Source organism: Chelonoidis abingdonii, chromosome 1 (genome assembly GCF_003597395.2).
Source record: "Chelonoidis abingdonii isolate Lonesome George chromosome 1, CheloAbing_2.0, whole genome shotgun sequence".
Lineage (NCBI taxonomy): Eukaryota > Metazoa > Chordata > Testudines > Testudinidae > Chelonoidis > Chelonoidis abingdonii.
The window spans coordinates 326188982-326214248 of NC_133769.1; the positions used below are offsets into that span (position 1 = coordinate 326188982).

At 44.9% G+C, this 25267-nt stretch overlaps 1 protein-coding gene across 1 annotated transcript in view; it reads left to right on the top strand.

Moving 5' to 3' along the window:
* Positions 1-22311, top strand: part of KATNAL1 (katanin catalytic subunit A1 like 1) — a 51975-nt gene extending 29664 nt beyond the window's left edge. The window contains exons 5-11 of the mRNA XM_032776784.2: positions 4125-4252; positions 7377-7482; positions 10173-10331; positions 12963-13089; positions 14961-15095; positions 18299-18425; positions 20264-22311. Of these exons, the coding sequence (XP_032632675.1) occupies positions 4125-4252; positions 7377-7482; positions 10173-10331; positions 12963-13089; positions 14961-15095; positions 18299-18425; positions 20264-20462 (981 nt within the window). The 3' untranslated portion in view covers positions 20463-22311. The remainder of the gene's footprint in view (positions 1-4124; positions 4253-7376; positions 7483-10172; positions 10332-12962; positions 13090-14960; positions 15096-18298; positions 18426-20263) is intronic.
* The last annotated feature ends 2956 nt before the right edge of the window (positions 22312-25267 follow it).

A 25267-nucleotide genomic window follows, 5' to 3' on the forward strand; every position in this document is an offset into this window, starting at 1 on the left:
TATTCTTCGTAGCTATTACCTCAGTTTGACGTGTCAGTGAACTGGCGGCCGTGATCACAGACTTCCCTTACACTGTATTCCGCAAGGACAAAGTGCCCTTACGGCTACACTCTAAATTCCTCCCAAAAGTAGCTTCGAAGTTCCACCTAAATTAGTGCATTTACCTATCTGTTTTCTGCCCCAAACCAGATGCCTCCCATGCAGACAGGGTCTTGCACTCCCTTGATGCCTGCTGGGCATTGGCATTTTACCTCCACAGGACTTGCTCCTTTTGCACATCACCAAAACTATTTGTGGCCATTGCTCACTGATCCAAGGGCCAAACCCTCTTCTCCTAATGAATCTCCAATTTGGTCTCTGGGTGCATCTGCAAATGCTACACACAATCCAACATTCCCTCACCTGATGGAGTTACAGCGCACTCTACACAAGCGTAAGCATCCACATTGGCTTGCCTCGTGGACATCTCATGGCATGAGATCTGTAGTGCAGCTACCTGGCACTCCATCCACATGTTCACAGCCCACTAAGCCATCGCACACATGACAGGTACGGAGGCTGCTGTAGGCCAATCAGTACTGCAGACTGCATTTCCTCGCTGCTCACTAATCACATATGGCATACGTATAGGGACTTTCAGTTGAAGAGGAGGAAGTTACTTACCTGTAACTGGAGGTTCTTTGAAATACGTGGTCCGTATTTATATTCCAATACTCGCCCTCAAATCCTCTGCTGCAGACGAGACCACACAACATTAAAAGGGACCCTGGTGAGGCATCGACCCACCCAACCTTTTATATCCTTGGCTGCGAGCATGAGGGGATGCACTACACTTGTGCAGGTCAACAGACACTGCTAAGAAACACTTTCAGTCTCAGATTCACGGCGCACATGCACACCAATGTATCGATTATAAATAGGGACCACAGTCTCGAAGAACCTCCAGTTACAGGAAGTAACCTCCTTTTTCACCAGGACTAAGATTGTCAAAATATCTGCAAAGTGGCATTTGGTTTCAAACTAACTCAATGGCTGCAGGAAATTCAGATAAGTTATGTCAGAACAGTGTGTTTATAACATGACACTGTTTAAAAAATACTCTCTGCTGTGGAGGCAAATTTTCAGATGTGATTGTTTAGCATATAAAAATGATTTATCATATAAATGAATGAATACAATTGAGAAAGCTTGTTATGCTCAAAGAGTGCCAACTTGTGAAAGCTGTGCGTGAGAGTACCATGAAGTGGCAATAAGAGCCTATAGCATTCTTATATTTTATTTTTATTTTGCATAAGATTGATTTACTTATGCAGTTATTTTCAGACAGTACTTGTTAGTATCCTTACAAATCCTTTTGTTCAGGCTTTTCCTTTTATGCTGCCACCCTGTGGTTGTTTGTAGTAATTACATGGTTATGTAAAGGTCTTAGTGCAAGTGGATAAATCCAGTTGTTGGCATGCTCCCAGCACGCAGCAGCTGGGTGGATGGTTCTCTGGTGTTATCCATTTTTTGTTTTCACTATGTATGTCTCACATTATCTTATGCAGTATTTTGTTTATTTGTGTACCATCTTTTTGCATAGCAATAACCTACACTCTGGTTTGCCCAAATGTTGGAGCACGTGTCAGCTATATTGTTCAGCCCTGCTGCTTTCTGTCACCTTGCAGTGCACTAATAGCCTATTGAAACATTCCCTGGCTTATTGCTATTAAAGCTTGGCTTGATTTAGTTTCAATTTAAAAATCCTGTTAAAATCAGCAAATCCTTCCACTGTAAAAATAAAACAAAAAACCCTAGCTCATTGTAGGGGCATAAGAGAGAATTCAGTATCAGAGAGAGCCTGCAAACACCTTTTTGTTACTGTGAATGCTGTTCTTATTGTTGCCTTTATAGATAGGTAGATAACTCTGTCTTTTAAAATCTTTTCAATCCTATGGGTCCCTTCTCATTGTTCCTTTTCTTCACGACTGTGTCATTTTGACAGAAGTTTCTGGTCCCAGTGCAACTTTCAACTTGCTTGCTATTATGGATTCAGTTTTGTAATAAAAGTGAGAGTTGAAAGAAGCTAGAAGAGCACAGACTGTTCCCTGAAGAGCATGTGGGTTAATGGGCAAAGGGAAGGGCCATTGTTAACTGCCCCTTTCTCCTCTGCTAGCCCATTTGTCTCTGGTTCCCTCTTCCTATGCTGCCTCTGGCCACTTTCCCATAGGCTGCTTTTCTGAGGCAGCTGGGATACGCAGAGGCTGTGTTAGGAGTTCTAAACCAGCTACCAATTTAGCCTAGTTCAGTTAAAAGCAATGCAGCTGCTCCTCAGACTCCACTTAATCCTGCTGTGGGGCTGGGAGGGGAAGTAGTTTCCTGCTGAAGTGGCAGAGGAGGAGAATTAGAAGTGTTGCTTCAGACAGGAGATATTGCTTCACCCATAAGATCAGCAGAGCTGTGGAATTACTAACTTTGGAGTTTATAGTCAGTTTGGGGCTGAGGTTGTTTTATCCAATTGTGGAACAGTTCTGAACACACCGGATGCTCCTTTAATAAAAACAATAATGAGGCTGAAATGTAGGGTTGCCAACTTTCTAGTTTCTGAAAACTAGATACCCCGTTCCACTTCTTTCCCCTGGCTCTTCTACCCCTGTTGCTTGTTGCTTTCCCCCTCAGCCCCAGAGTGAGTTGCCCAAGAGACTTGCAAACCACAGCTCCAATAGGCCACTTGGGAATTCAGTTAGCAGAAAGCTCCGGCTGTGTGGGAACAGCCAGGCAGCCTTGCTGGCAAGCTAGGATGCAGCAGTCCTGCAAGGCAGCCTCCTGCCTCCTTCTGCATGGCTCGCCCAGCAGCCCCCTTCTCCGCTCACTTGAGCCCCTACCATCCGGAGTTGCCTTAGTGGGGCCAGGGGAAGAGCTGGCTGGTGGGGCAGCTTACTTTCCTTCCCTCATGTGGAGCATTCTTTGTCCACTGGGACCCTTTACCCCGTTTGCTATGAACCCCCACACTCTGTCTGCCGCCGCAGCCCTGCAAACCGTGCTCCTCAAAGGGGCGACAGGCTGCTACTCCTCCCCCCACCACCACCCACGGTAACTGGATTTTCCAGTCAAAAAGGGTTGCCAACTCTAACCAAAGTTGTTCCAGAAGATTTTTTTCCCCAATATGATGTAATGTCATTTTCTTAAAATATCCTATTAAAATCTCCCAGATTGCTTTCAATAGTCACTGGGAGATCTATGCCAATTTTGGGAGACTCCAGGCCAATCCTGGAGGACTGGCAACCCTAAACACTTGACAACCCTACTTTAGGGCTCCCAATGCAGCCCTTTAAATGAACTTTAAAGTGTCCCAACAGTGTGTGGGCTTGGGTTGTGAGACAGAGAAAGGGATGAGGAAATAAACTATTGTTGGAGTTGGGGGAAGAGACGCAGCTAAGCAGGGGAGACCTTTTCTTTATGTCCTGACTATATTGAAATAAATAAATAAAATCTATATCCGTTAAAAACCAGGCAGAAAAAAATCTTATTTCTCCCATCAAAGAGAACAGGTATAGGGATTTAAAAAATTTTTTTGTGGTGGTGGTGGTGGTAGGGTCTGGATGTATATTAGTATCAGCTGGCCTGGCAGATGTAGCATCATCTGGCCCAGCTAGCCAATCAGAATGCACCTTTGGACAAACTTGTCCTAAGCTAGGATCTAATATAGCATTACGTCACGACAGAGTTTGCACAGATAGGCGCGTGCTGCATCTGCCTCGTGTGTTGAACATTACAAGAAGTGTGCTGGTAATCTAAAGAGTGACTTATTGCTACTAGAGTCTAGTTCGTAAATTAAAAAACCCAACATTTTAAACTAATTTTTGGATTTTGGGATCAAGGTAACACCCCTTTAGAAAGACGTGTGACTCTATAGCACATTCTGTTGGACTGGCGATAGTGACAAGTATCTGGAGGCTGTGGAGATAAAATGTGCTTCCTTGGCTGTCGGAGGAATGAGACAGCCCACAGTTCTGTGTAAAAATCTGAAATTTCTCTTGGCTTAAACATCGTAGCAACTGAACAATTTTACTTTGATTCAAATCTTGGAGCTGTTGAAAGTAAAAATTTTGTTATAGACTCCTGTGATTTCTTATTGTTCCTAGGGAAAGAAAATTCCACAGGAAGGTGCTGGTGATGGGGAAATTCAGAAATTTGATGGAGCAGGATATGATAAAGACCTGGTTGAAGCACTGGAAAGGGACATTGTATCAAGAAATCCAAGCATTCATTGGTATGAGGATTTTCTCAGTTAATTTCTTTAACCAGGTTCGAGGGGAAAGAGCATGTCCTCTCATTAAATTGGGATGGGATCTTAACTCTTTTAAAATGGCAAACAGCCATGACTTTCCAAATAGGGGAAACAAGGGCTTCTGGTTCTAATCGCATACTAATTTGATTGCAGAGTAAGACTTTCATTCTTAACCAGGGGTGAAAGTAACTTACAGGACTTACCGGTACTACTGGAGTCCTGAGGGGGGGGCATGGCCTCATCCGGAAGAGGCGTGACCTCTCAAGATTTAAAGGCCCTGGGGAACCAGGTGTGGCTGGGAGACCCAGAGCCTTTAAATCAACCAGGGGTTCCCAGCTGCAGAGGTGGCTGGGAGCCCCCCAGGGCTCAGGGGCAAATTAAAGGGCCCGGTGCTCTGGCCGCCAGGGGGAATCCTGAGCTTTGGGGGGCTGGGGCAGGGATTTAAAGGGCCCAGAGCTCCTGCCTCTGAGAGAAGCCCGGAGCCCTTTAAATCCTGGCCCCAGCCCGGCTGCCAGAGCCATGGCTGGGATTTAAAGGGCTCTGGGCTGCCTGCAGTGGCAGGGAGCTCTGAGCCCTTTAAATCCCAGCCGCAGCCGGGATTTAAAGGGCTCTGGGCTGCCTGCAGCCGCGGTGAGCTCTGATGCCTTTAAATCCCGGCCCCAGCCTGGCTGGCAGAGCCGTGGCGGGGATTTAAAGGACTTTGGGCTGCCCACAGCTGCGGACAGCCCAGAGCCCTTTCAATCCCTGCCGCAGAAGTCGATGCAGTCCAGCACGGCGTACTGGCCCAGACCAGCTTACTTTCACCTCTGGAGCAGCAGAAATACTGTCTCCCCTCCCCATGGGCACCCTCCCCATGGGATAGTAATACATACTGTGTGTATGTGTATCAATGTGTCACAAACAATGCAGCTGCAGCCTGCCACCGACCGGCAGCGACCCCAGCAACCGGCGCCTGTGGGTTGCTACCTGCAGAGAGCCAGCAGGTGCCGCTGGGCTGGGTCTGCCAAGGAGTAAGTAACCAAGGCAAAAACCACACCCAGCCAGCCAGGGGGAGGGCGAGAGAGGGGAGTCATGGGTGAATGAAAGACAACTGGAATAGTAGCCTTCATGAAATATACAAGAGATTTAGAGAAAGTTTTGTCAATTTCAGCCTCTGCACTCTGCAGACAGGACAAAACAAAAAGAGATCTGAGATTGCACCCGATGTCCTAAGGACATTTCAGGTATTTAAATCAATATATAAAGAGGGTGGATTGGAATGAAAACTACTATTTCTTTCAAAGGAGGCACAATAATTTCCCTGAATATTCAGTTTTCCCCTCCAATCCCTTTTGTGGTTTTGTCTATGGGGTCTATTTGCTTTCCCTGTGAATCTTTAGTTGCTTTAGCAAAATTGCTTTGCCCAAAATAAACCCTAATCATCATGACACATCTTTCCACCATGTTCTTCATGTTTTTTGTGTTTGTTTTTTTTAAACAGTAACATTTCAAAGAGGATCTGCAAGCAGTTTGGACATCACAACCATGATCCTCTGCTGGGGAGGGAATGGGATAGATTTGAACTTGGAAATGGTTCCTGATTTTGATTGTGTTTAGGAGATCCCCTTATCACAGGAGCAGAAAAGAACTGCCCCTGCCATAGTCACACACACCTAACAACAACTGGAAGTGAAATTAACAAGAATGCCAGAAACGGCTCCTAACTCTGGGCACTGAACTGCACAGGGAACAGCTGAGTTTAAACTGTTCTTTGCAGGCAGCAGCAGCAGGCGTCTCAGCCAGTCTCCCTACTGCAAGCTAGAGCCTAGAGGAGAACCCCTGCTGGGGTGGGGGAGGAATGCAGATCCTTGTCTGCAGCCTGGCTGGAGGAGAGGGAGGGAGGAGATGAGAAACCAAAGTGACAATGAGGTTTTCCCCTTCCACCTGCTTTTATTAGCTCTGGATTTAAGCTGTGCAATCAAATGCTTGTATTTGTTGTGTATATTAGTATTGGAGAGATCCCCTCATCCCGGGGGCAGAAAAGCACTGCCCCTGCCATGGTCAAACATACCCTCCCCTCGACCCCCTCTCCCAAGCTACTGTGAGTGAAATTAACAAGGATGCCAGAAACCTAGCCCTGGGGGCTGAACCATCAGGGAACAGCTGAGTTTAAACTATTTTTATGCAGGGAGCAGGCTTCTCTCTTCCTCCCTCAGTCAGTCTCCTTTTCTTACCAGTTCTCCGTACCAGCTTACTTTCACCTCTGTTCTTAACCAGTGTGATATGCAAAATGTCCATTACGAGTACCTACTCCAAAGCCTAACTGCACCCCAGAGAACATTAAAAGTATTGTTTCGATGATCACCAGGGATCCTAGAAATCCATTTGCAATGGGAAAAAACAAGGAAAAACATGGATTTTGCATTTTTACAGAGAATCTTTAGTTTTTACATTTTGTGAAAAAATAAAAATATATATTAACTATTAACTAAATTTTACTGAAAGTATCAGTGTCACTTACTCAATGTGTGCAACCTCCCCCTCTTGTTATTGATTTTTGGATGCACTTTAAATTTACAGTGGAACCCTGTTTCTGATCTAATTGGGACCACGGGGCCAGATCGGATAATCAAGAGAATTGGCAAGAGCTTTCTACCCTTATTTCGATCCCAGGCTGCTGGTGGTTCGGTTAATATGGAGAGCCAGATAATGGAGGCTTGGCTAAACAGGATTCTACTGTATATCAATAAAACATTGTGTTCAACTGATACGTATATGTACTGAGGCTAATTCAGTGTTTCATTTTAATCATGGAAAAACACAGATATTTGATTCTTTATTAGAGAGTTTGGAATTATTTTAACATGGAAAAGTAGAACCCCTGATGATCACGTGAGCCCAAACCATTTTTAATTGAGTACCATAGTAACCTTAGCTGAAAGTAATTTTTTGCTGCCTTTCACAGGAGAGGTCAATATAAGGCCACAGATTGATAGCAATGTTCTCAATAGGAACATACTGGCATAATAAAAAGGATAGTGGTAAATACAATACTTTTTTCTGTTTTTCATGGCTTAAAAACAAAGTGAAATGATATGCTTTGTAAATTTGAGCTGGTCTTTTGCAGGGATGACATAGCAGATTTGGAAGAAGCCAAGAAATTATTAAGAGAAGCGGTTGTTCTGCCGATGTGGATGCCTGATTTTTTCAAAGGGATTAGAAGGCCGTGGAAGGTGAGAATGTACGACCATGTTCTGGGGACTGGTCACAGCACTTTCATGCATGCCAAGTTGCAGGGCTGTCCCTAGCTATTTTGGGTAGGGGGTGGGGGGGCAGTGTGGCGCCCCAGGTCTCCACAAGGGAGGAGTGGGGGAGAAGGGGGGCTGACCCACAGCTGTGAGCCAGGGGAGCAGAGGAGGCTGGGGCCGGGTTGCTCCACTTACCATGTGGTGAGTGCAGGCTCAGGGCTGGCTGCAATTTTCAGGGGATTCGGGACAGGGCTGGGGTGGGAAAAGGCGGGGCTGGGGTGGTGCAGGGGCGGAGGCCTGAGGAAGAGCTGGAGCAGGGGCTGGAGCCAGCACGCAGCTGCGCAGGGCACCAGGAACTTAAGCACGTACTTGTTCTAAATACCTAACCAGTTAGTAGTTAGAGTGGGATTGTGGCTTCCCTTTCATGGCTGGAGCTTTTCTTCTTCACTTTGCCCTGTGGGAGAAGCAGACAGGATGTGGCTGTTAACCCTCTCTAAACAGGCTAGTGTGCCTGAATCCCTCCACATACTAGAGACCTGTGTGGGGAGTGCACGGTCCCTCTTCCCTCCTAAACCCATTGGTGCTCATAGGCCGGCACTCTTCCTGACTAAACATAGGTGTCATGCATTTGCAGCCATCACTTTCTGAACATCCAAGAGCGGTTGTTTCCTTTCTCTGACTTGCGTTTGTGCCAAGAGGGTCCTGTCTTTAGTTGGGCATCCCACTGCTCCACTAGCAGTAGTTATAACTACAGGAAATAACCCTGCAGTGATTTCATCAAACTACTTACTCCCTGCAGTGCATATTAGCTTCTTTTTGGGAAACACTAGTATGGTGCAAGGCCTGGTCTACACTGGGAGGGAATCAATCTAACATACGCAACTCCAGCTTCAAGCATAGTGTAGCAGAAGTTGACGTATCTTAGATCGACTTAGAATCACTTACTTTGCGTCCTCACAGTGCGGGAGCGACGGCCGCCACTCCCCCGTCAACTTTGCTTCCACCTCTTGCCGAGCTAGAGTTCAGCAGTCGACGGGAGAGCAATCGGGGTTTGATTTATCGCATCTGCACTACACGCGATAAATCGATCCCTGATAGATCAATCGCTACCTGCCAATCCGGCGGGTAGTGTAGGTGTACCCTAAGGGTGCAATTCTAGCAGGGACTAACATTCCAGTGTAGACAATGCTTGGATGAACTTGTGTAACAGGAGTCCATTTATCTCTTAGTTGCTGCCTTGGAGTTTATCAGGATGCCCAAGTTATCCTAAAGGGAGGTGGGTTGTCAGCTCTCTGGAAGGAATATGATTGTTTGTAATTTTACCGATGAATGTTTGTGGGAGCTTGCAATACCTAAGTGTTAAATGACAGTAAAGGTATTAATGGTTAATGGAAAATGTAGGCACAGAGAGGCTATTGCTCTTGATGAAAACAGGGAAAACATTTTTGAATAATTGTATTCCCGGTTGATTTGTTTTTATAGGTCTCTTCCATGTCATTCTTTGTGCTCCTTGCATTAAATTTTGTGTAGAACAGACAAAATTTAATTTGCAGCATGGGTTGCATTTAACAGATATTTTATTGTTGTGGTATTTTATGTAAGATATTAATTGCAAAGCACATTGTGATGTGCAAATCTAATTCCAGCTAATTTGATTACCCTTGAAACACAGTCTGACTTTACCTTAGTACGCTCTTGTTTAGTATGAAATCAGATCTTGCATTTGTAAAAGAAAGCTGCCATATTCGTGACAGCAGAGCATTTAGCGTTTCCATATTTCTTCTTGTCCCTTGCTGGATGGGGAAAACATTGTGTCGTTCATTACCATGATGGCTGAGGGAGGCCCACAATTTGGAAAGCAGATTTTCAAAGTGTCTTGATGAATTTATTTAAAGTAATTAATTAATTATCAAGTATTACTCCCTGTCATGGGGCAGTTCTAACCTTACTACAGAAGGGGAAATGGTCATTGCCACCACTCATTTTCAGGAACTCTTGCCATGAGAGGCCATTTAAAAACTAATGCCTTTTTTCACAGTCAAGACAATTAGCAAGCCCCAGCATGGACACCTAGTTTGGCTCCTGAGAACTTTGTCTCTCCAGCCATAATGTCTTTTACACTTTGGTGAACCAAACAGGCACTGATGTAGAGGAGACTAGTTCTCTCCCACTTTGCCCTCCCTTTTACCTGGATGGGAGATGGAAGGATGGTCAGGCCTCTTACCTGGTACTTGGGAGAACTGGGTTCATTTCCCTGCTGTGGCATGGACTTCCTGTGTGACCTTGGATAAGTCACTTAGCCTCTCTGTGTTTCAGTTTCCTCTCTGTGTAGCAGGGATAATAGTCCTTCCCTACCTGATAGGGGGTGCTGTGAGCATAAATACAGTAGATATTGGGACACTCAGATGCTGTGGTAATGGGGGGCATGTAAGTACCTTAGTAAGAATAAATAACATGAGAAACCCACATATACAATTAATGGTTTTAGTGAAACAAGTGCTTGGAAACAAAAAGCAGGCCCAGGGATATGTTTTTAGGCAATTAAAATGCAGACCTTGGGTCACATTTAGACCTAGTGCATCTCAGCTGATTGCTGTGGATTAGCATTTTGCTTACATCAGGGCTGAATTTGGGGGTCTCTTGTCATTTATTTATTACTCTGTATGGAATTTTAGGGTGTTCTGATGGTTGGCCCCCCTGGGACTGGCAAAACCATGCTAGCAAAAGCCGTTGCTACAGAATGTGGGACAACATTCTTCAACGTTTCCTCCTCCACTCTGACGTCCAAATACAGGGGCGAGTCTGAGAAGCTAGTCCGCCTGTTGTTTGAAATGGTAAGTCCTCGATGCTAGGGACCTTTGTTGGTTTATCCAGCCCCTCCCAGCACATTGTTGCAGGAGTGAGTTCATTATCCCTAAAACCTCTCTAGTGAATGGGTGTGCACGTTTATATAGCAGACCCTTCTTGATGGCTATTTGAGAATTGGAAAGTAAATTACCCTTGTCTCTAGAAGCAAAATGTGTTTCATCTATTTTCTCTTTTCCAAGCTGAAGGTTGGTTTCTGAAAATCAAGGGCCAGATGCTGAACTGCAGCTGAGAAATACACACAATCTCACCCCAGGAACTGTACTATGTGTGTGTGCAAATATGCTATTTACCCTCTCCTCATCTTTATTTGCTTCTGCACTTCCAAGATGTTCCCCATTAAAACACCTTGCAATTTTTAGGTAGGCTGGGAACTCCCCTCCCAACTTTTGACTTCACGAGAAGCACAATATGTATATTACAAATAGTATATTTTGATTGCTCCCCCACCTCCTTTGCAGGATCAAGACCTAAGAAAACAAAGGTCAGATATAGAATAATCACTATCAGTCCTCATCCACAAAGGAAACCTGCACAACACTTTCAAAAATGAGCCTGGGAGCTTGTGACATACCCTGGGAGCTTGTGGCTAATGAGTATCTGTGTCAAACTCACCCTATAAACTTTATACTGATTTGTTGCTGTAGCCTCTAGTCTGGACTGCTCACAAACAGCCTCCAGCATGCAAGTCACTGCCAGCTATGTCTGTGTGTGTGCTGCAGGGTGATCTCAGCTCACTCCCTGTCTTAGATTCCTCTCCACCAGAAATGTGTCCTGTACTGCCCAGCCCTCTCCTGGACAATACAAGTATGTTAAGTCTCCTTTTTTATTTAAGATGATAATATACCAGCTTAGTATTTCAAATAGTTCTTCAGACACCTCAATTGAAATATATTGGATTAGCTAAAACAGTAAAACAAGTTTATTACTACAAGGAGATTTTAAGTGAATACAAGTAATGAGGCATAAAAGTCAGAAAAGGTTACACAAAAAATAAAGATAAAACACAATTAGCGCCTTAACTGTGTTAAATGCAAAGCGAAGTCTTTCTCACCACATGCTCTCAGTAGACTTATTGACCAAACTTCTTAGGCCAGGACCCCTTCTTCTGTTTAATGGCTGCTTCCTTTGTCTCTTCTCATGCAGTGAATTGATGGACAGAAAGAGAGGAAGGAGAGGGGGTGCCTTGGGATGTTTGTCCCCCTTTTCTATAGTGTCAGCCCCCAACTTTGGAAAACATTTCCAGCTGAGATTTGGGAGACAGTCTACAGAAAGGGATCTTCCCTGCTGCTCTTCCTTAGCTGTTGGAGCCTCCTTTTGTTTTCCTTCCTGCTTGATGACTTTGTTTACTTCTTAAATGCAGATTAAGCAGAGCACATTCTTTTTTTTGAGACAGATGTGTTTGCCACCACAGTTGGAACATGTGTTAATAACATCCTACAGGGAAATTGTCACGGGCAGCGGGTCACATAGACTGGGGGCGGCTCAGCCTCCCCAAACATTCAGGCATGATCTCGCCTCCTGCCGTGACCACTCTCTGCGTGTGGCTCCAGTTCTCCCTCTCCAGCTCCCCACAGTGCACCGCTGGTGGGACTGGGGCCATGCACTGCCCGCCTTCCCGGGCTCCTGAACTGAGGAGGCTGCAGCTGGCGCTGGGGCCACCTGCCCTCCCAGCACTCCTTTGGGACTGGGGGGCTAGCCGCAGGGGGTGGGGGAAGGGAGGGTTTGGCTCCAGTGGGGGATGGAAGGGGCAGGACCTCAGACATAAGGGACGGGGCTGGCGGTTAGCCTCTCCCAGCTGGCAGTTCACGCACCGCCCATGGAAATCTTGTAATTGCACATACAGTGTTGCTACACATTTTATCAAGAGAATTTGATGAGCAAATCGAGTCTTCAAATGTCACCTTACAAGGCATACTTTGTACAAAGATTGTTACAACAGTGTGTAGGCTGTGGACACAGGTACATTCTGTCACAGAGCTTAAATTCATTATTCTGCTAGACAATAAAAATCATGGACTGAGCAGAGACACTGGATTTATGGATTATTACAACAATCTGTAACCAACTAACCCCTCCCCCTTTTTGTCCTGTGACTGCAGAGGTGTTAATGGGCCACTCTACCATGAATGGTCCCTTAGAATACATGCTAAAGAATCTGTTCCATCTTGTACTTAGCTGTGCCATTTGGAGTACCTTTCCCAGACCCAAAGAACTCTGTGTGCTCAAAAGCTGGTCTCTCTCACCAACAGAAGTTGGTCCAGTAAAAGATAATCCCTCACCCACCTTGTCTCTCTAATGTCGTCGGACTGACACAGCTACAACTACACTGCATACAAGAAAACAAGTAACACACACAGCTGCACATGTTTAACTTTCTGCACTGTGAAAGTCACCATTGACCTCAGTGGTAGGGGGTGTGTGTGTGTAAAGTTAGGCACGTGGGGAAGTCTTTGCAGGGTCAGGATATTGGAAGATATGTCCCAGCCACAGAAAATTTCATCTATTTGTTCAGCACCGAGCACAATAGGGCCTGAAGCCTGACTGGGGCTGGTGCTTGCGACTGCAATCTAAGTCATTGTATTTTCACTTCAATAAAGGCCAGGTTTTATGCGCCAACAACAATCTTCATTGATGAAATAGATTCCATCTGCAGCCGCAGAGGCACTTCTGACGAACATGAAGCAAGTCGCAGGGTCAAGTCGGAGCTGCTCGTTCAGATGGACGGTAATTGGTGTTCAGATACCTCCGAGTTGAGCTGCTGTTTCTCTTCTGGTTATGTGACATGCTTTGTAGACACTTCATTGTTCAGAAATGAGTAAAGCTGGCAGAAAACAACCACCTCTTTTTATTGGGGGGGGGGAAGAGATCTCTCTAATTCTGAAGTGTTCAAAATGGGCCCATCTTTTGGTGAATAAGAGTCCAGAATATTTAATTTTTTTTAAAGTATATTTTTTTATAAGCATGAAATTGCTGCAAAAACTTTGTTTTATTTAAAGCCATATTCAATAAACTTTCATTTGAAAAATTTACCCTGCTCTAGGAGAAGCATATTTTGAACATTCATGCAGTTTAACACAGACATTTGTGTGAGGTGCAGTGCACAGGGGGTTTCTGGAATACAAAGTTGTGAACAAACGCCTTCCTTGACTCTCCCACTGGGGACCTCTTATGTTTGATTTGACTAGATCAGACCTTGCATTGACAACTAGTGTCTTTTTATTAATAAGATTTACCATTGGATCACTATTCTCTGTATATGGACCATTTAACACCAGCATCAAAGGAATATTTAAGGTACAGAGGTTTGACTACCTCCTACTCTGTTGTGGCTGTTAGTCATTGTAGAGTGGCACCCCCAAGTGTGTAGGCACATTCAGAGGCAGATTACGGTTTCCTGGGTTCTTGGACCTTCCTGGGGCCCACCCCTTCCACCTGCAGTCCTGCCCCAGTTTCACCCCCTCTGCCTGTGACCGCACCCATGGCCCCATCTCTTTGTGCCCCTTTTCCTAGGCCCTATCTTTGTCCCCTCCCCCCATTCTGCACCCCCACTGCAGCCCTGCAACCCATTTGCTACTTTCTCCTGCCCCCGACACCCCACTGTGTCCCTAAGACCGGAGAAGCTCTATCCCCTTCCCCACCCGCCACAGCCCCAGACTACAGCGGGGAATGAGAGCTCCCCAGTCTCGAGGCCGTGGCAGGTAGAGAGTTATCCTTCAGTCCCAGGGCCGCAGCAGGGGTTCCAGTGCGGGGCTTCCCCTGCCACCCCGTGGCTTCTGCAGGGGCCCGGGGTAAGGCCGCTGTGGCTTCTGCCTGGTTGGCACTTCTGCTGGAGAGCGTGGGGGGCTTTCCCTGCTGCCACTCTCAGCTTCTGCCTGGGACTGGGTCAGAGGGTGCTGGGGCCTTCCCCTGCTGCCCTCCAGCTTTTGTCAGGAAGCAGGGTCAGGGGGTGCAGGGGCGTCCCCCGTTCTGTGGGGGAGCGGGGTCAGGGGGCGCAGGGGCATCCTCTGACACCCCCTGCTTCTGCCAGAGAGCGGGTTTGGGGCCTGAGGGCTTCCCCCACCCCCCAGCTTCTGCCAGGGAGCCAGACTGGAGTGTGGAGGCTTCCACTGTCACAGGCACCCGGCAGTGCTATCCACCACTGGGCATACCACAGAAAATGAAGGGACAACAGCATTTTTGCCCAGAGGGAATCAGTTTCTTTTTTAATCTAACTGCTTGGGTTGGGGGGTGACGGAGAGTTTTTTTACCATCCCTTTAGTGGCCAATACAGAATAAGTTGGTAGTTACAGTTCAGTTCACAGTGGGCAAGTGTCCATGCATCACAAAACTACGTTGTCGGCAGTCTGGCAGCGGCCAAGAACTGAACTGTTAGGCAGAATGAACTGTTCTCTCCTCCCTAGAAATAGGTGCTGCCTCCAAAGCAGAGCTGCGGTATGTTGGGAGAGTGGTGTAGAGAAGCTTGCACCCATGCTCTGCCCATGTCCTGATAAATGCAGTGCCTCCTTCTCCAAGGTTTGTCAGTCCAGCACCTTTAGCAAGCATGATATTTGCTATGATCATTAAAATGACTCTTTCTTACACTGTTGGACTTGCAGGAGTAGGTGGTGCACTAGAAAACGATGACCCTTCCAAAATGGTGATGGTGCTGGCTGCTACAAACTTTCCCTGGGACATTGATGAAGCATTGCGAAGAAGATTAGAGAAACGGATTTATATACCTTTGCCAACAGGTACGATTGCTACAAGCATTTTCCTTTAAATGTTTTTTCTAGGAACTGTTCTTCAATGTATCTCTTAGGATTGTTCAGACCATTGATATTGCTGTTCTGAACATTGCATTTGTGGGGTTAATAACTTGGCTTCTGTTTTCTTAAAAAAATTGCTTGGAGCTCAGAAACAATGAGCTATGGTATTTCATTGCAGAACCATTGATGGGTTCTTATGCTTTGAAACCAAGTTAGTTTTAACGAGCCTGAAATTATTGTAAATGTTGCAGTCAATCCTTGAGTGATTATCAAAGGAAGCCTTTGGACTTTTTAAGAAATATTGCAAATGCATTTCCATGCGGTTGCAGATGAATGCAGAGAAGTGGATCCATGAATTATCACTTCCAGGCTTAGCACATTGTAAATCACTGCTTGCCGGCCTTTATGCCTAGACTTCAAGTCACTCAAAATGTAGCAGACTGATTGCGTTCCTGCCCAAGCTGCCTTGGCTTGTATTGTCATTCATTCCTGGCTGTCACTCGTATACCTTGTTAATTTCAAGTGTCGTATCACTTGAAGGTTGTATAGCTTTGTTTCTCCTTGGGACAGTGGATGTCTTGTGTCACTGCATGAGCACACAAGATAAGATGCGTGTTCATGGTGACAGCAGTTGTGATTGAGTTTAACAAGTATAAGGACATTTTAATAGGTATACAGCTTGTTCTTTGCAGCTCACAGACAGTACTAGCTCATAACAGCATGACTGGCTTTATGACCGATTAGTCTAAAATTCTAGCAGTTTGCTCTTGTTTCTAATTGAACAAGACTTACTTTTGACGTAGTGTAATACACCCTGCACTTCTTACATGAGGTGGATTTGCCACTGTAGTTGTGAGTTTACATTCTATCATCTTAGTCCGCATGTGAGGAAGTTAAATTGTTCTGTACATCTCCAGATGATGATTTACATTCATGCTTTGTAATTTGAGATTGCCAGGATTTCAGTTGGAAAATTTTTTAAACAAAATAAATAAATTGTGGGATCTGGTTTAGTGTGAATTTTATAATATGATATTTCTAAAATGACATAAGGCCGTGGGAAAACTTAGAAAAATATTCTCTTTTAGAGAAACAATTCTTCATGTGTGCCATATGTGCATCTATGGTGTTCTGTAAATAATAAATAACCCTTCCAAAGAAAATGCCATCTCTCTGTACAGACCCCCTCTCTGGATTATAGGTCATTGTGGAAGGTGCCACAGTAGTATAAATCCTTTCTATATTTTCTTTATCACTGTTCTCCATTAGTCACCAGGGACACTTATAAAACAAGAGTTGTGTTCTTAAGATTTTGTCTGCTCATCTTGCTGCTTCCTCCTCAAAGTGGTCATCCTCTGTTTTTAAGACATCAAAGCTGGTTGCTGTAGATATGAAGATGCTAATGTAATGTACATTTTCCCTTGCAATATAAAACTAAAAAGAAATCCTTTCTCTTCACCCCCACCCCTCAAAATAACATAAAGGGACAAACTTTCAAATGTGGGTTCCCAAATCACAAGCGTAGGACTTGCATACGCACATGCTTTGTGTGCAGAAAGGTTAAGTTGACTGTGTAAATGGGTACTTATTTAGTCAGTTACCATGCTGTGCACACAGCATCTGTGTTTGAAAATTGGCCAATGCAATTGTTTCTAAATATAATTTCTCTGTTTTCCGTGAGGTTTCAGCAACTCTGTTGGGCACCAGTTCAGCAAAGCACTTACGCATGTGCTTAAAGTTTAGCATATGCTTAAGTGCTTTGGTAAATGCTTTCTGCCACTTTGTAAATGAAAATATTTGTGTCATCAAGTCATGGTGTTTCTAATAAAACCATGTAAATAATATGCAGTTCAACTTCTGAACAGAAGGGTGTATCCCAGGGGTCAGGAGAAGCATCAGAGATTTGTAGGATCACGTCTCTGTGTCTTGTAAGAATAATATTCCCTGCTGGTCAGCTGTGTACAGTGAGAAAACGATGCATAACAAGATATGTGATTATCCCAGAGACAGTATCTTTTTGTCTCAGGCACATTGTGCAGAATGAGGCAAACGGCTAAGTGCTTACAATCACCTGAGAAGTGTAAGCATTTGGTAGGATTGCACTTTGAGCTCTTTGGGGGTTTTATGAAGTATCTGTGCAGGATATTTTTTAACTATATGCTCTGCCAAAAATGTGATCAGTTTTGTTTTTCTAATATGTGCGTACAAAGGAGATCACTCACCTTAGGTGCTGCCCAGTATTCAGGCAGTGTAGGCCAGGTTCTTTTCTTTCCTGGCACCCCCTGTTGAGAGCTGCTCTAGTCCTGTGGTGGTGTGCTCCTTCTGTGACGCAGCCTTCCTGCTGGGTGCCACGTTGATGTCTACCCCTTCTGGTGTATAAGAAGAGTCCAGCAATGGGATAGCTCTCTAGGTAAAGCAAAGGGCTCCCGAGTCAGGGTCTTGACTCTTCTGTCTTTAGTGCCTTCTCTCATCTAGATTGCCCATCATGGTTAGACCTCTGGCTTTGATACGCCTAGCCTAAGGGGTGGTAGAGCAAGCTCTCCACCAGCTCCAGATCCAGATCTCAGTAAGAAGCAGCTACATCCTGCACCCCAGAGTGCTACACTGCTGCTTCTCTGGGCCACTTGCTGCCTGTCTCCTCTTTTCACAACAGATGAAGTACAGTAGAACCGCAGAGTTACAAACATTGCCAAGTTACGAACAACCTCCATTCCCGAGGTGCTCATAACTCTGAGGTTCTCCTATAAATTTAGACTTTTAATAACTGGAATCAAAGATAAAGTCTCAAACCTTCAGAGAATCTCTAGGCTCTTCCCTTCTGGTGTGGCAACTTTGCCAAAGGCAGGCAGCAGGGACTCCTGCAGTGCTCCTTTCCAGGAACTCAGAATGTATGTCAGTTCACTTCCCCTCTGTATGCTGCCTTACTGAGCTGACCCGTTCCTTTTGTGCTCCTCCTCCAAGCCATGCATGCTTTGCAGATATGGCCTGGTGAGGCTACCTGGATCTGGAGCAGCTGCTTATCCCGTTCCTTATTGGTGCTAGGTTTGTATAACCCATCATAATGAGGCTTTTAATCTGTAGTTTCCATTTAAAGCCTAGACTGTGTTTGTCTTTTTGACTATTTGTGTGTCATAGTGACTTAAACAAAAGTATTGTTAAACTTTAAACAAGTGATTCTTATATCATAGCAAAAGGCAGAGCAGAGCTGCTTAAGATTAATCTTCGGGAAGTAGAGATGGATCCTGATATACACCTTGAAGAAATTGCTGAGAAGATTGAAGGCTACTCTGGTGCTGATATAACTAATGTTTGCAGGTATTTTGTTCGCTTTATTTGCAAACAAATATAAAATCAATAGTTATGTTACTCAGTAAAAGAGAGCAGCACCAGGCCCTACCCACAATAGTTGAAAGCATGCTAGCAGCAACCATGTTTAAAGCTTGAATACATTCGCTAGCGCTATTCAGCATAGTAGTATGGTTCTTAGAAAGCATGGAGTCTGTGTACAAGATGTGATGGTGTCTGCTATGGTCGTGGGAGAACAGAAAGCCTGAGCAAATGTTTTACCCCCATTGTTTGCTTTCACCAACTCACGTTTTAACCTTTTAGGCTAATATAAAGCCGGGTTGTTTGGGGTTTTTTAACCTTGTGGGTTTAGGAGCTGGAATTTCCTGCTGCAGAGAGAAACAAGATATTTTACTTATTTCTATATATTATTTTCTGTTGCAGTCATGTCCAGAAACCCAGTCAGGACTCCGATACTCTCTGTGCTAGATAGAGCTGGCTGGAAACTGGAATCTCTATTCTGCAGGATATTCCAAAATTTAAAAAATATAGTGCTTTGAACCAAAAAGGTCAATGACATTTCCTTCAGAATGGGAATTCCAAAATTTTCTGTTGAAAAAGTCAAAATGACCCCTTGTTTTGATCTTTCAAACATTTCAGTGGCTTCCTGCGTTCCCTGAAACACTGTCAACCTGCCAGGCAGGGAGATGGGCAACTTGGAGTCCCTGAGAGCTTGGCTGCCAAGGAGCCACAAGCCTGGGAGCTTGGGATCTGAGGCTTCCAGGGCCTCCAGGGTCCCCCAGGCTTTCCAGCAGACTGCCCGGTTTCTGACAGAATTTCATCAAAATCGTTGTTACTGCAAAACATTTCAATTTAGAAGAATTTGCATTTTCTACTGGAAAAACATTCTGCTGGAAAGTGTCCAACCCGTGCTAGAGCTAGGGGCTGAACATCAAGTACAAACACCTGGTCCCTGCCCAGAGGAACTTGCACTCTATGAACATGTCTCAATAATTTGCTGACCCGTATTTCTACTGATTAAGTGGCCATTAACCTGTGTTGAAATGACTCAAGTGTTTTGAAATCTTTGTGTTGAACTGTACAATAGTTAACTTAAATGTTATCCCTCGGGCCTATATTTGCCCTTGCTGGGAAAACTGCAAAAAGAGAATCCGTAACTGAAAATTCGCCATGGGCCATGCTGTGAGACATGAGCGATATTCTCTTTTCTGGTGGGCAGGGGTTAGAAAGGGCCAGGGGAAGAGCATAAAGACGAATAGAGCATAAAAATCTGCAGGCATAGCTGTCCTCAGCCCTGTGGATTAATATGTCATGTGCTTTGTGGCTGCCACTCTGCACTTTCCGGATCAAGTCACCCTGCCAAAACTGGCAGCAGGGCTGAATTACATGTCAGTCTGCCATTGCGCCCGCCCCAGGACTGCACACTACTAAGGAGGTTGAAGCCATGGGGTTGGAGTTAGGCTGCAACAGAGGGGAACGGAAGCTCCTGAGTGTTTCGAAAAGGAGGGAGCAGTTGAGCACAATTTTTTTCATGAGTTTAGTGACTGCATTGAAGTCACAAGATTCATCTCCATGAATCATTGTAAAAGGTTTCAGTTTTATTGTTTTAATTATCTCTGCGCATTTACCATATGCTTAAATGGATTTGGGTACCAATGCATTCTTTACATCAAATGAATGTAGTGATCTTGGAACATAGAAGCAAAGAAAGATGTGTTCTACATCTTAGAAGTTAATGCTTTCTTAAGTGTTCCTTCCAGTGAAGCCTGAGAATATAATCAAAATTCATATGGCTCACAGCACACACTACTGACACTTAGTTTCCATGGATTTTCCTTTGTTTCCAGGGATGCCTCTTTGATGGCAATGAGACGGCGCATTAACGGCTTAACCCCAGAAGAGATCCGTGCACTTTCTAAAGAGGAACTTCAGATGCCTGTTACCAAGGGGGACTTTGAGCTGGCTCTGAAGAAAATCTCCAAGTCTGTTTCAGCTGCAGACCTGGAGAAGTATGAAAAATGGATGGCGGAGTTTGGATCTGCTTAACCTCAGTGACATCTCTTCTGTGCTATAGTTTTTTTATCTTCTCCCGTTGTAAACTGTAAAATGGGTTAGAAATGTTTTAAAAGGTTTAATAAAAGGTTTGATATATTTTTTTTCTTCTGGTGACAAGAATCTCCCCTCCCACCTCCCCCTTTTTAAATTTTGTTATGCTTGAAAGGAACCAAAGTGGTAACCCACACGACACACAAAGATACTTTCTGACTGAATAGTAAAATGCATAAATAGCAAGGGAAAAATACACTTTTGAAGATAAGCTGCACTTTTCCAGTTAATGTCAGTGTTCCTTATTTTCACACACACTAGTCATTCATGGCCCAAATCTGTAAGTCAGACATGGGAGGGTGATGAGAGAAGCTAGCAGAGATTTGCTGCACACCTTATTTGTAGGAATCGCTGTATCTCTAGTAAGGATTAGGTTCCTTGCCCTTGTAAGTGGCACTGAAGTTACTGTTTGGCTGCTGCTTCTCCTTTCACTAGGTTATTCTGAGCAAAGTACGTGGGTAAAATTGGCCTTGTTTACAGTAAGCAGAGAGCAGTTTGCATCAAGACTCAAATTGTTAATGATATTGTTGGAAATTTTCAGCCTGATTTTCCTCTCGCTCTCACCAATTTTACACTGGTGTAACTTCAGACTTTTGTGGTGTTACTCCTGACTTTACACTAGTGGAAGTGAAAGGCAAATTGGGGCACTTGGTTTCTTTTGGTCAATCTTAGGCCACATTTGCACCAGTTTAACCAAAGCTGTGATTTTTAAACGGATTTTAGTTGACCCTCTGCTCTTGCACTATTACTCATCCCCCTATATTTTGTTTGTGTTATCTAGATATTTTTTATTTTTATTTATTAAACACAGTAGTGTGCTTGACTCAATTCAAGACTAATACCAAGCCTGTTCCTGCTCCCAGAAGACGGACACAGGACACGGAGCTCTCGTTTTCCTATCAGTCACGAACACTCTCTTTCCTAGACTTGGTACAGGACAACATTTGTTTATGCTGTGGAACTGTTTTTGCAGTTAAAACTATTTTATGCTGTTTTCTTAAATGTATAAAAATGCTTCGACTGGGAAAATGATTAATTTCAGTAGATTGTCTCTTCTATCCTCCCTCCCCCTGTGCCAATGTAGTGCTGAAAAATGCTGGATTGACAGCTTTGGAGAATGAAGGCCTCCGTCCCAGAGTGTGGCTGTCACACTGGAAGTGGCTGTGCTGGCTCCTCTCCACACTAGTTTGTCTGTGGTTCTCATATCTGACGAACCGGGGCTTCCTCCGCTCGGAACAGAGTTCAATTTCAGTGGCCATCCTGTTCTTGGCCTCTCTGCTGAGGCTGTCAATAAGGCCACCAGTTGTGACGATAGGGATTGTAACATTGACCTGTTCCTTAGGAATTAAACCGAATCCACTTTTCATATAATTGCCAAACTGCTACGGCATGGAAGCAACTTCTTGCTACAACTGACTTTGACCAGACCTAAAAGTTTCCATCCACCATTATTACTCCACTGAGCTAGCCAGTCCTTCATAGTACCTGTGGGACATGGCCAGAATTGTTTAGATGAATTGCTAGTGCAAACACAACTCTAGCGCCTCACCCATTCACTTGTTAGGGGAGAGAGATGCCTGGGATTTATTCTAAACAGTTCTACAGCATATAACTAGTTACGTGGGCTACATTTGCAATAGTTTTGCCATAGATTCATCATCTGTTGATACCTTGGATGTAGACGGCACATTGGGCTGAGCCGGTGAATGCTACAGTTTGCTCTTTTCAAACTAAGGGGCTGCTCTAACTTGAATGGAAAAAATCCTAATAAATGTCCTGATGACTCTCATTCATGTTGCGTTGTACTTTTGTTTGGATGCAGACTTTGGACTCAACTGTGGTTCTTCTGGCTCAGGCCCCTGTGGCTGACTTGGGCACAATGCCTGAGCTCTGGCAGTGCAAGGGGAGCACGGAGACCTTCCAAAGGGTGCAGCATTTGCTCCACTGGCCAGAGCTGGGGAAAGAGAATTGGGCCTTGCTGTGCTGTACCCCCGTGGGGGGAGGCTACAGGGCTCAGGGAACACATGGACTCTCATTGTCATCCCTTGCAGGATGGAGAGAGAAGGCTCCATTTGCCCTCTTTCCCCTGACCAGTTTGCTGCACTTGTGCAGGACTGGGCACATTTGGACCCCTTGCGTTTTCACATATCACCAATGAGACGTGTGACCATCAGACTACATAGAGGCAGTTTTGGAGGTTGCAAGAGGGGCAAGTGGAAACCAAGTGTAATCTGTATTATTCTAGAACAGAATTCATCCCCACTCAGATGGTCAGCACAAGCCCTGTGGGCATAAATGGGATTTAATTGGTTCATTGCCCTTTGCACAAGAATGAATGTCACCCCTAGTGAATAGCTGAGCCTTTCCTGGGGGTGGGGGAGAGAAAAGCTTTTTAAAAATTGTAAGCTTCCATAATTACTCCTTGCTCCTTCGTGGGTGGTGAAGCTGTCAGGCATTGCACTTTCCTGTAATTACTGTTGTTTATTTGATTTTAATGTTATTCTTTCATGTGGCTACTACATGGACACTGCAGAAATTAAAGGACCCAATGAGATTCTCTAATTAGTACTACTGGAGTAGTGCCTTGGTCCCCCATTGCGCTAGGCACTGTACAAACAGAGAGAGAGAGAGTCCCTGCCTGAAGAGCTTACAACCTAGGCAGACAGAAGACTGGAGGGGAGCTGGAGGCAGGAAGTGACTTGCCCAAGGCAATGCAGCAGCTCTGGGACAGAGCTGGAAACAGAAGTGCTTCTCCTGATACCCAGTCAGGTGCCCTTCCCACCAGATCATGCTGCCCTCGTCTGTAGGTCCATCTTGTACAGGGCTGCCCCGGAGGGGGAGCAAGTGGGGCACTTTTCCCCGGGCCCCACAGGGGCCTCCACGAGAATATAGTATTTTATAGTATTACAACTTTTTTTATGGAAGGAGACCCCAAAATTACTTTGCCCCAGGCCCCCTGAATCCTCTGGGCACCCCTGATCTTGTAACAAAAGTTTCCTTTGCTACCGTGATTTGCTAGGGTTGGTTGCCTCAGTAAACGGGTCACGCTTGGGGAATCATAGTCATGGACTTTTCCCTCCTACCCCTTCAAATTCTGGTCTGTGTTTTGGGCTTTGAACATTAAACTTCAGCCTCTGATCTAGTGGGTGCAGCTGTAACTCCACTGAAATCAAAGGGGTTGTACCTGCTACAAGTGACCTCAAGACTCTAACATTGCTCTCTGGGCTGCTGCACAATGCGAGTGGCCCCCGCAAGTGCATTCAGCCACCGTGATTCAGAAAGTCTCAAACATCCACATGTTCTTTTGCGTCATGTGAGGCAGTGACCCATCTGCCAGTGAGCACGCTGGGAGGATGGGGTGATCTTAGGAGAAGTTTCATTACCCTTAGCTCCTCACTCAAACTGCCACTGTAAAGTGATAAGCGACCACATCGCATCATTGGAACCATCTGTGAAACAAAATTCAGTGAGGTGGGAATTTAAATATTCAAACACCTTTTGAACCCATCCACACATGCAAGACCAAAATGTTATATCACTGAGCCCCCATAATGAGCCTTCTCTCCCCCACCTCAATCAATTTTCTTGTGTTGATGGTGCCTTTATAGAAATGTATTTCACAGCTGCAGCACAAACTTGTGAAAATGCCCCAACTCAGATTTTATTCTTTATCTGTATCATGGTAGCGCTCAGAGGGCCCAGCCAGGATCAGGGCCCCATTGTAAACCACACTGTAAGAGTCTCTTCCCCAAAGACTTTGCAAGATAAGGCCCTAATCCTGCATTGCAACTCCCTGCAGTTGGACCCTTGAACTGGCACAAAGCCCCACTGAGGTCAGTGGGGGGCTCTGCAGGAGTCTACCTCACCTACTAGCTTGCCAGATGTAAGAGTGAATGGGGAGGGAGGGCAAGGCTAACAGTGACAAGAGCTCATGGTTACCTAGATTAGCTATGGGCACAATTAGCAGGAATCAGTTGACTTTAAAAAAAAAAAAAAAAAAATCTCTTTAATTGTGACACCGTAAGTCATAGCTTTCATTTGGTGATGCCTGAACTACCATGGGCACAAAATCCAAAAGAACCACAGTATAGGACAACAATTGGATCACTTTGTGTATATATATATTTTTGTTCAATGTGTGGCCTCTCAGTATTTTGTACTAAATTACAAGAGAACTTGTTTTAAAACAGTATTAAGGTATCTCTTTCCAAATATCTGTGAACATCGCGCCTGCTGGCACCATTAATTTTGTAACCTTAATAAATTGGTTGTATTGATAAACATGGAGCGTCTTTCTCTGTTTGCTCTTGAAAATGTTTTCCTGATGTTTGATCTAGGAGTCTCCCACCCTAGATTGAGATTTTTCAGCATATGGTGTTGATATTTGAGTCACTAAAACCCTTGGCAGCCAGGGATTGATGTTCACAGAATCTGTGTTTTGGATCGAGCCATCAGTCATGCTTTCCATTCTCAGCTGGCCTTTTGTGGCCACAAGCTATAAAACAGTGTGTGCTGCATGGCTCATCCTGATGAGGGAAATGGGAAAGGCTCTCTCTGATTTTCAGCAGAGAGTTAATGCCCTGCTCAGACCTCACACAGCTGTTCAGCTCTACTTTATTACCTATTCCTGGGGCCTGAAAGTGTAATCAGGCACTCAAGAAGCTATATGATTAACAGCTTGCTAACCAGGCCTTTCAGAAGGGTAAGCTCCAGTAACTGTCAGAGGAGAGGGCACTTGGCAGAGT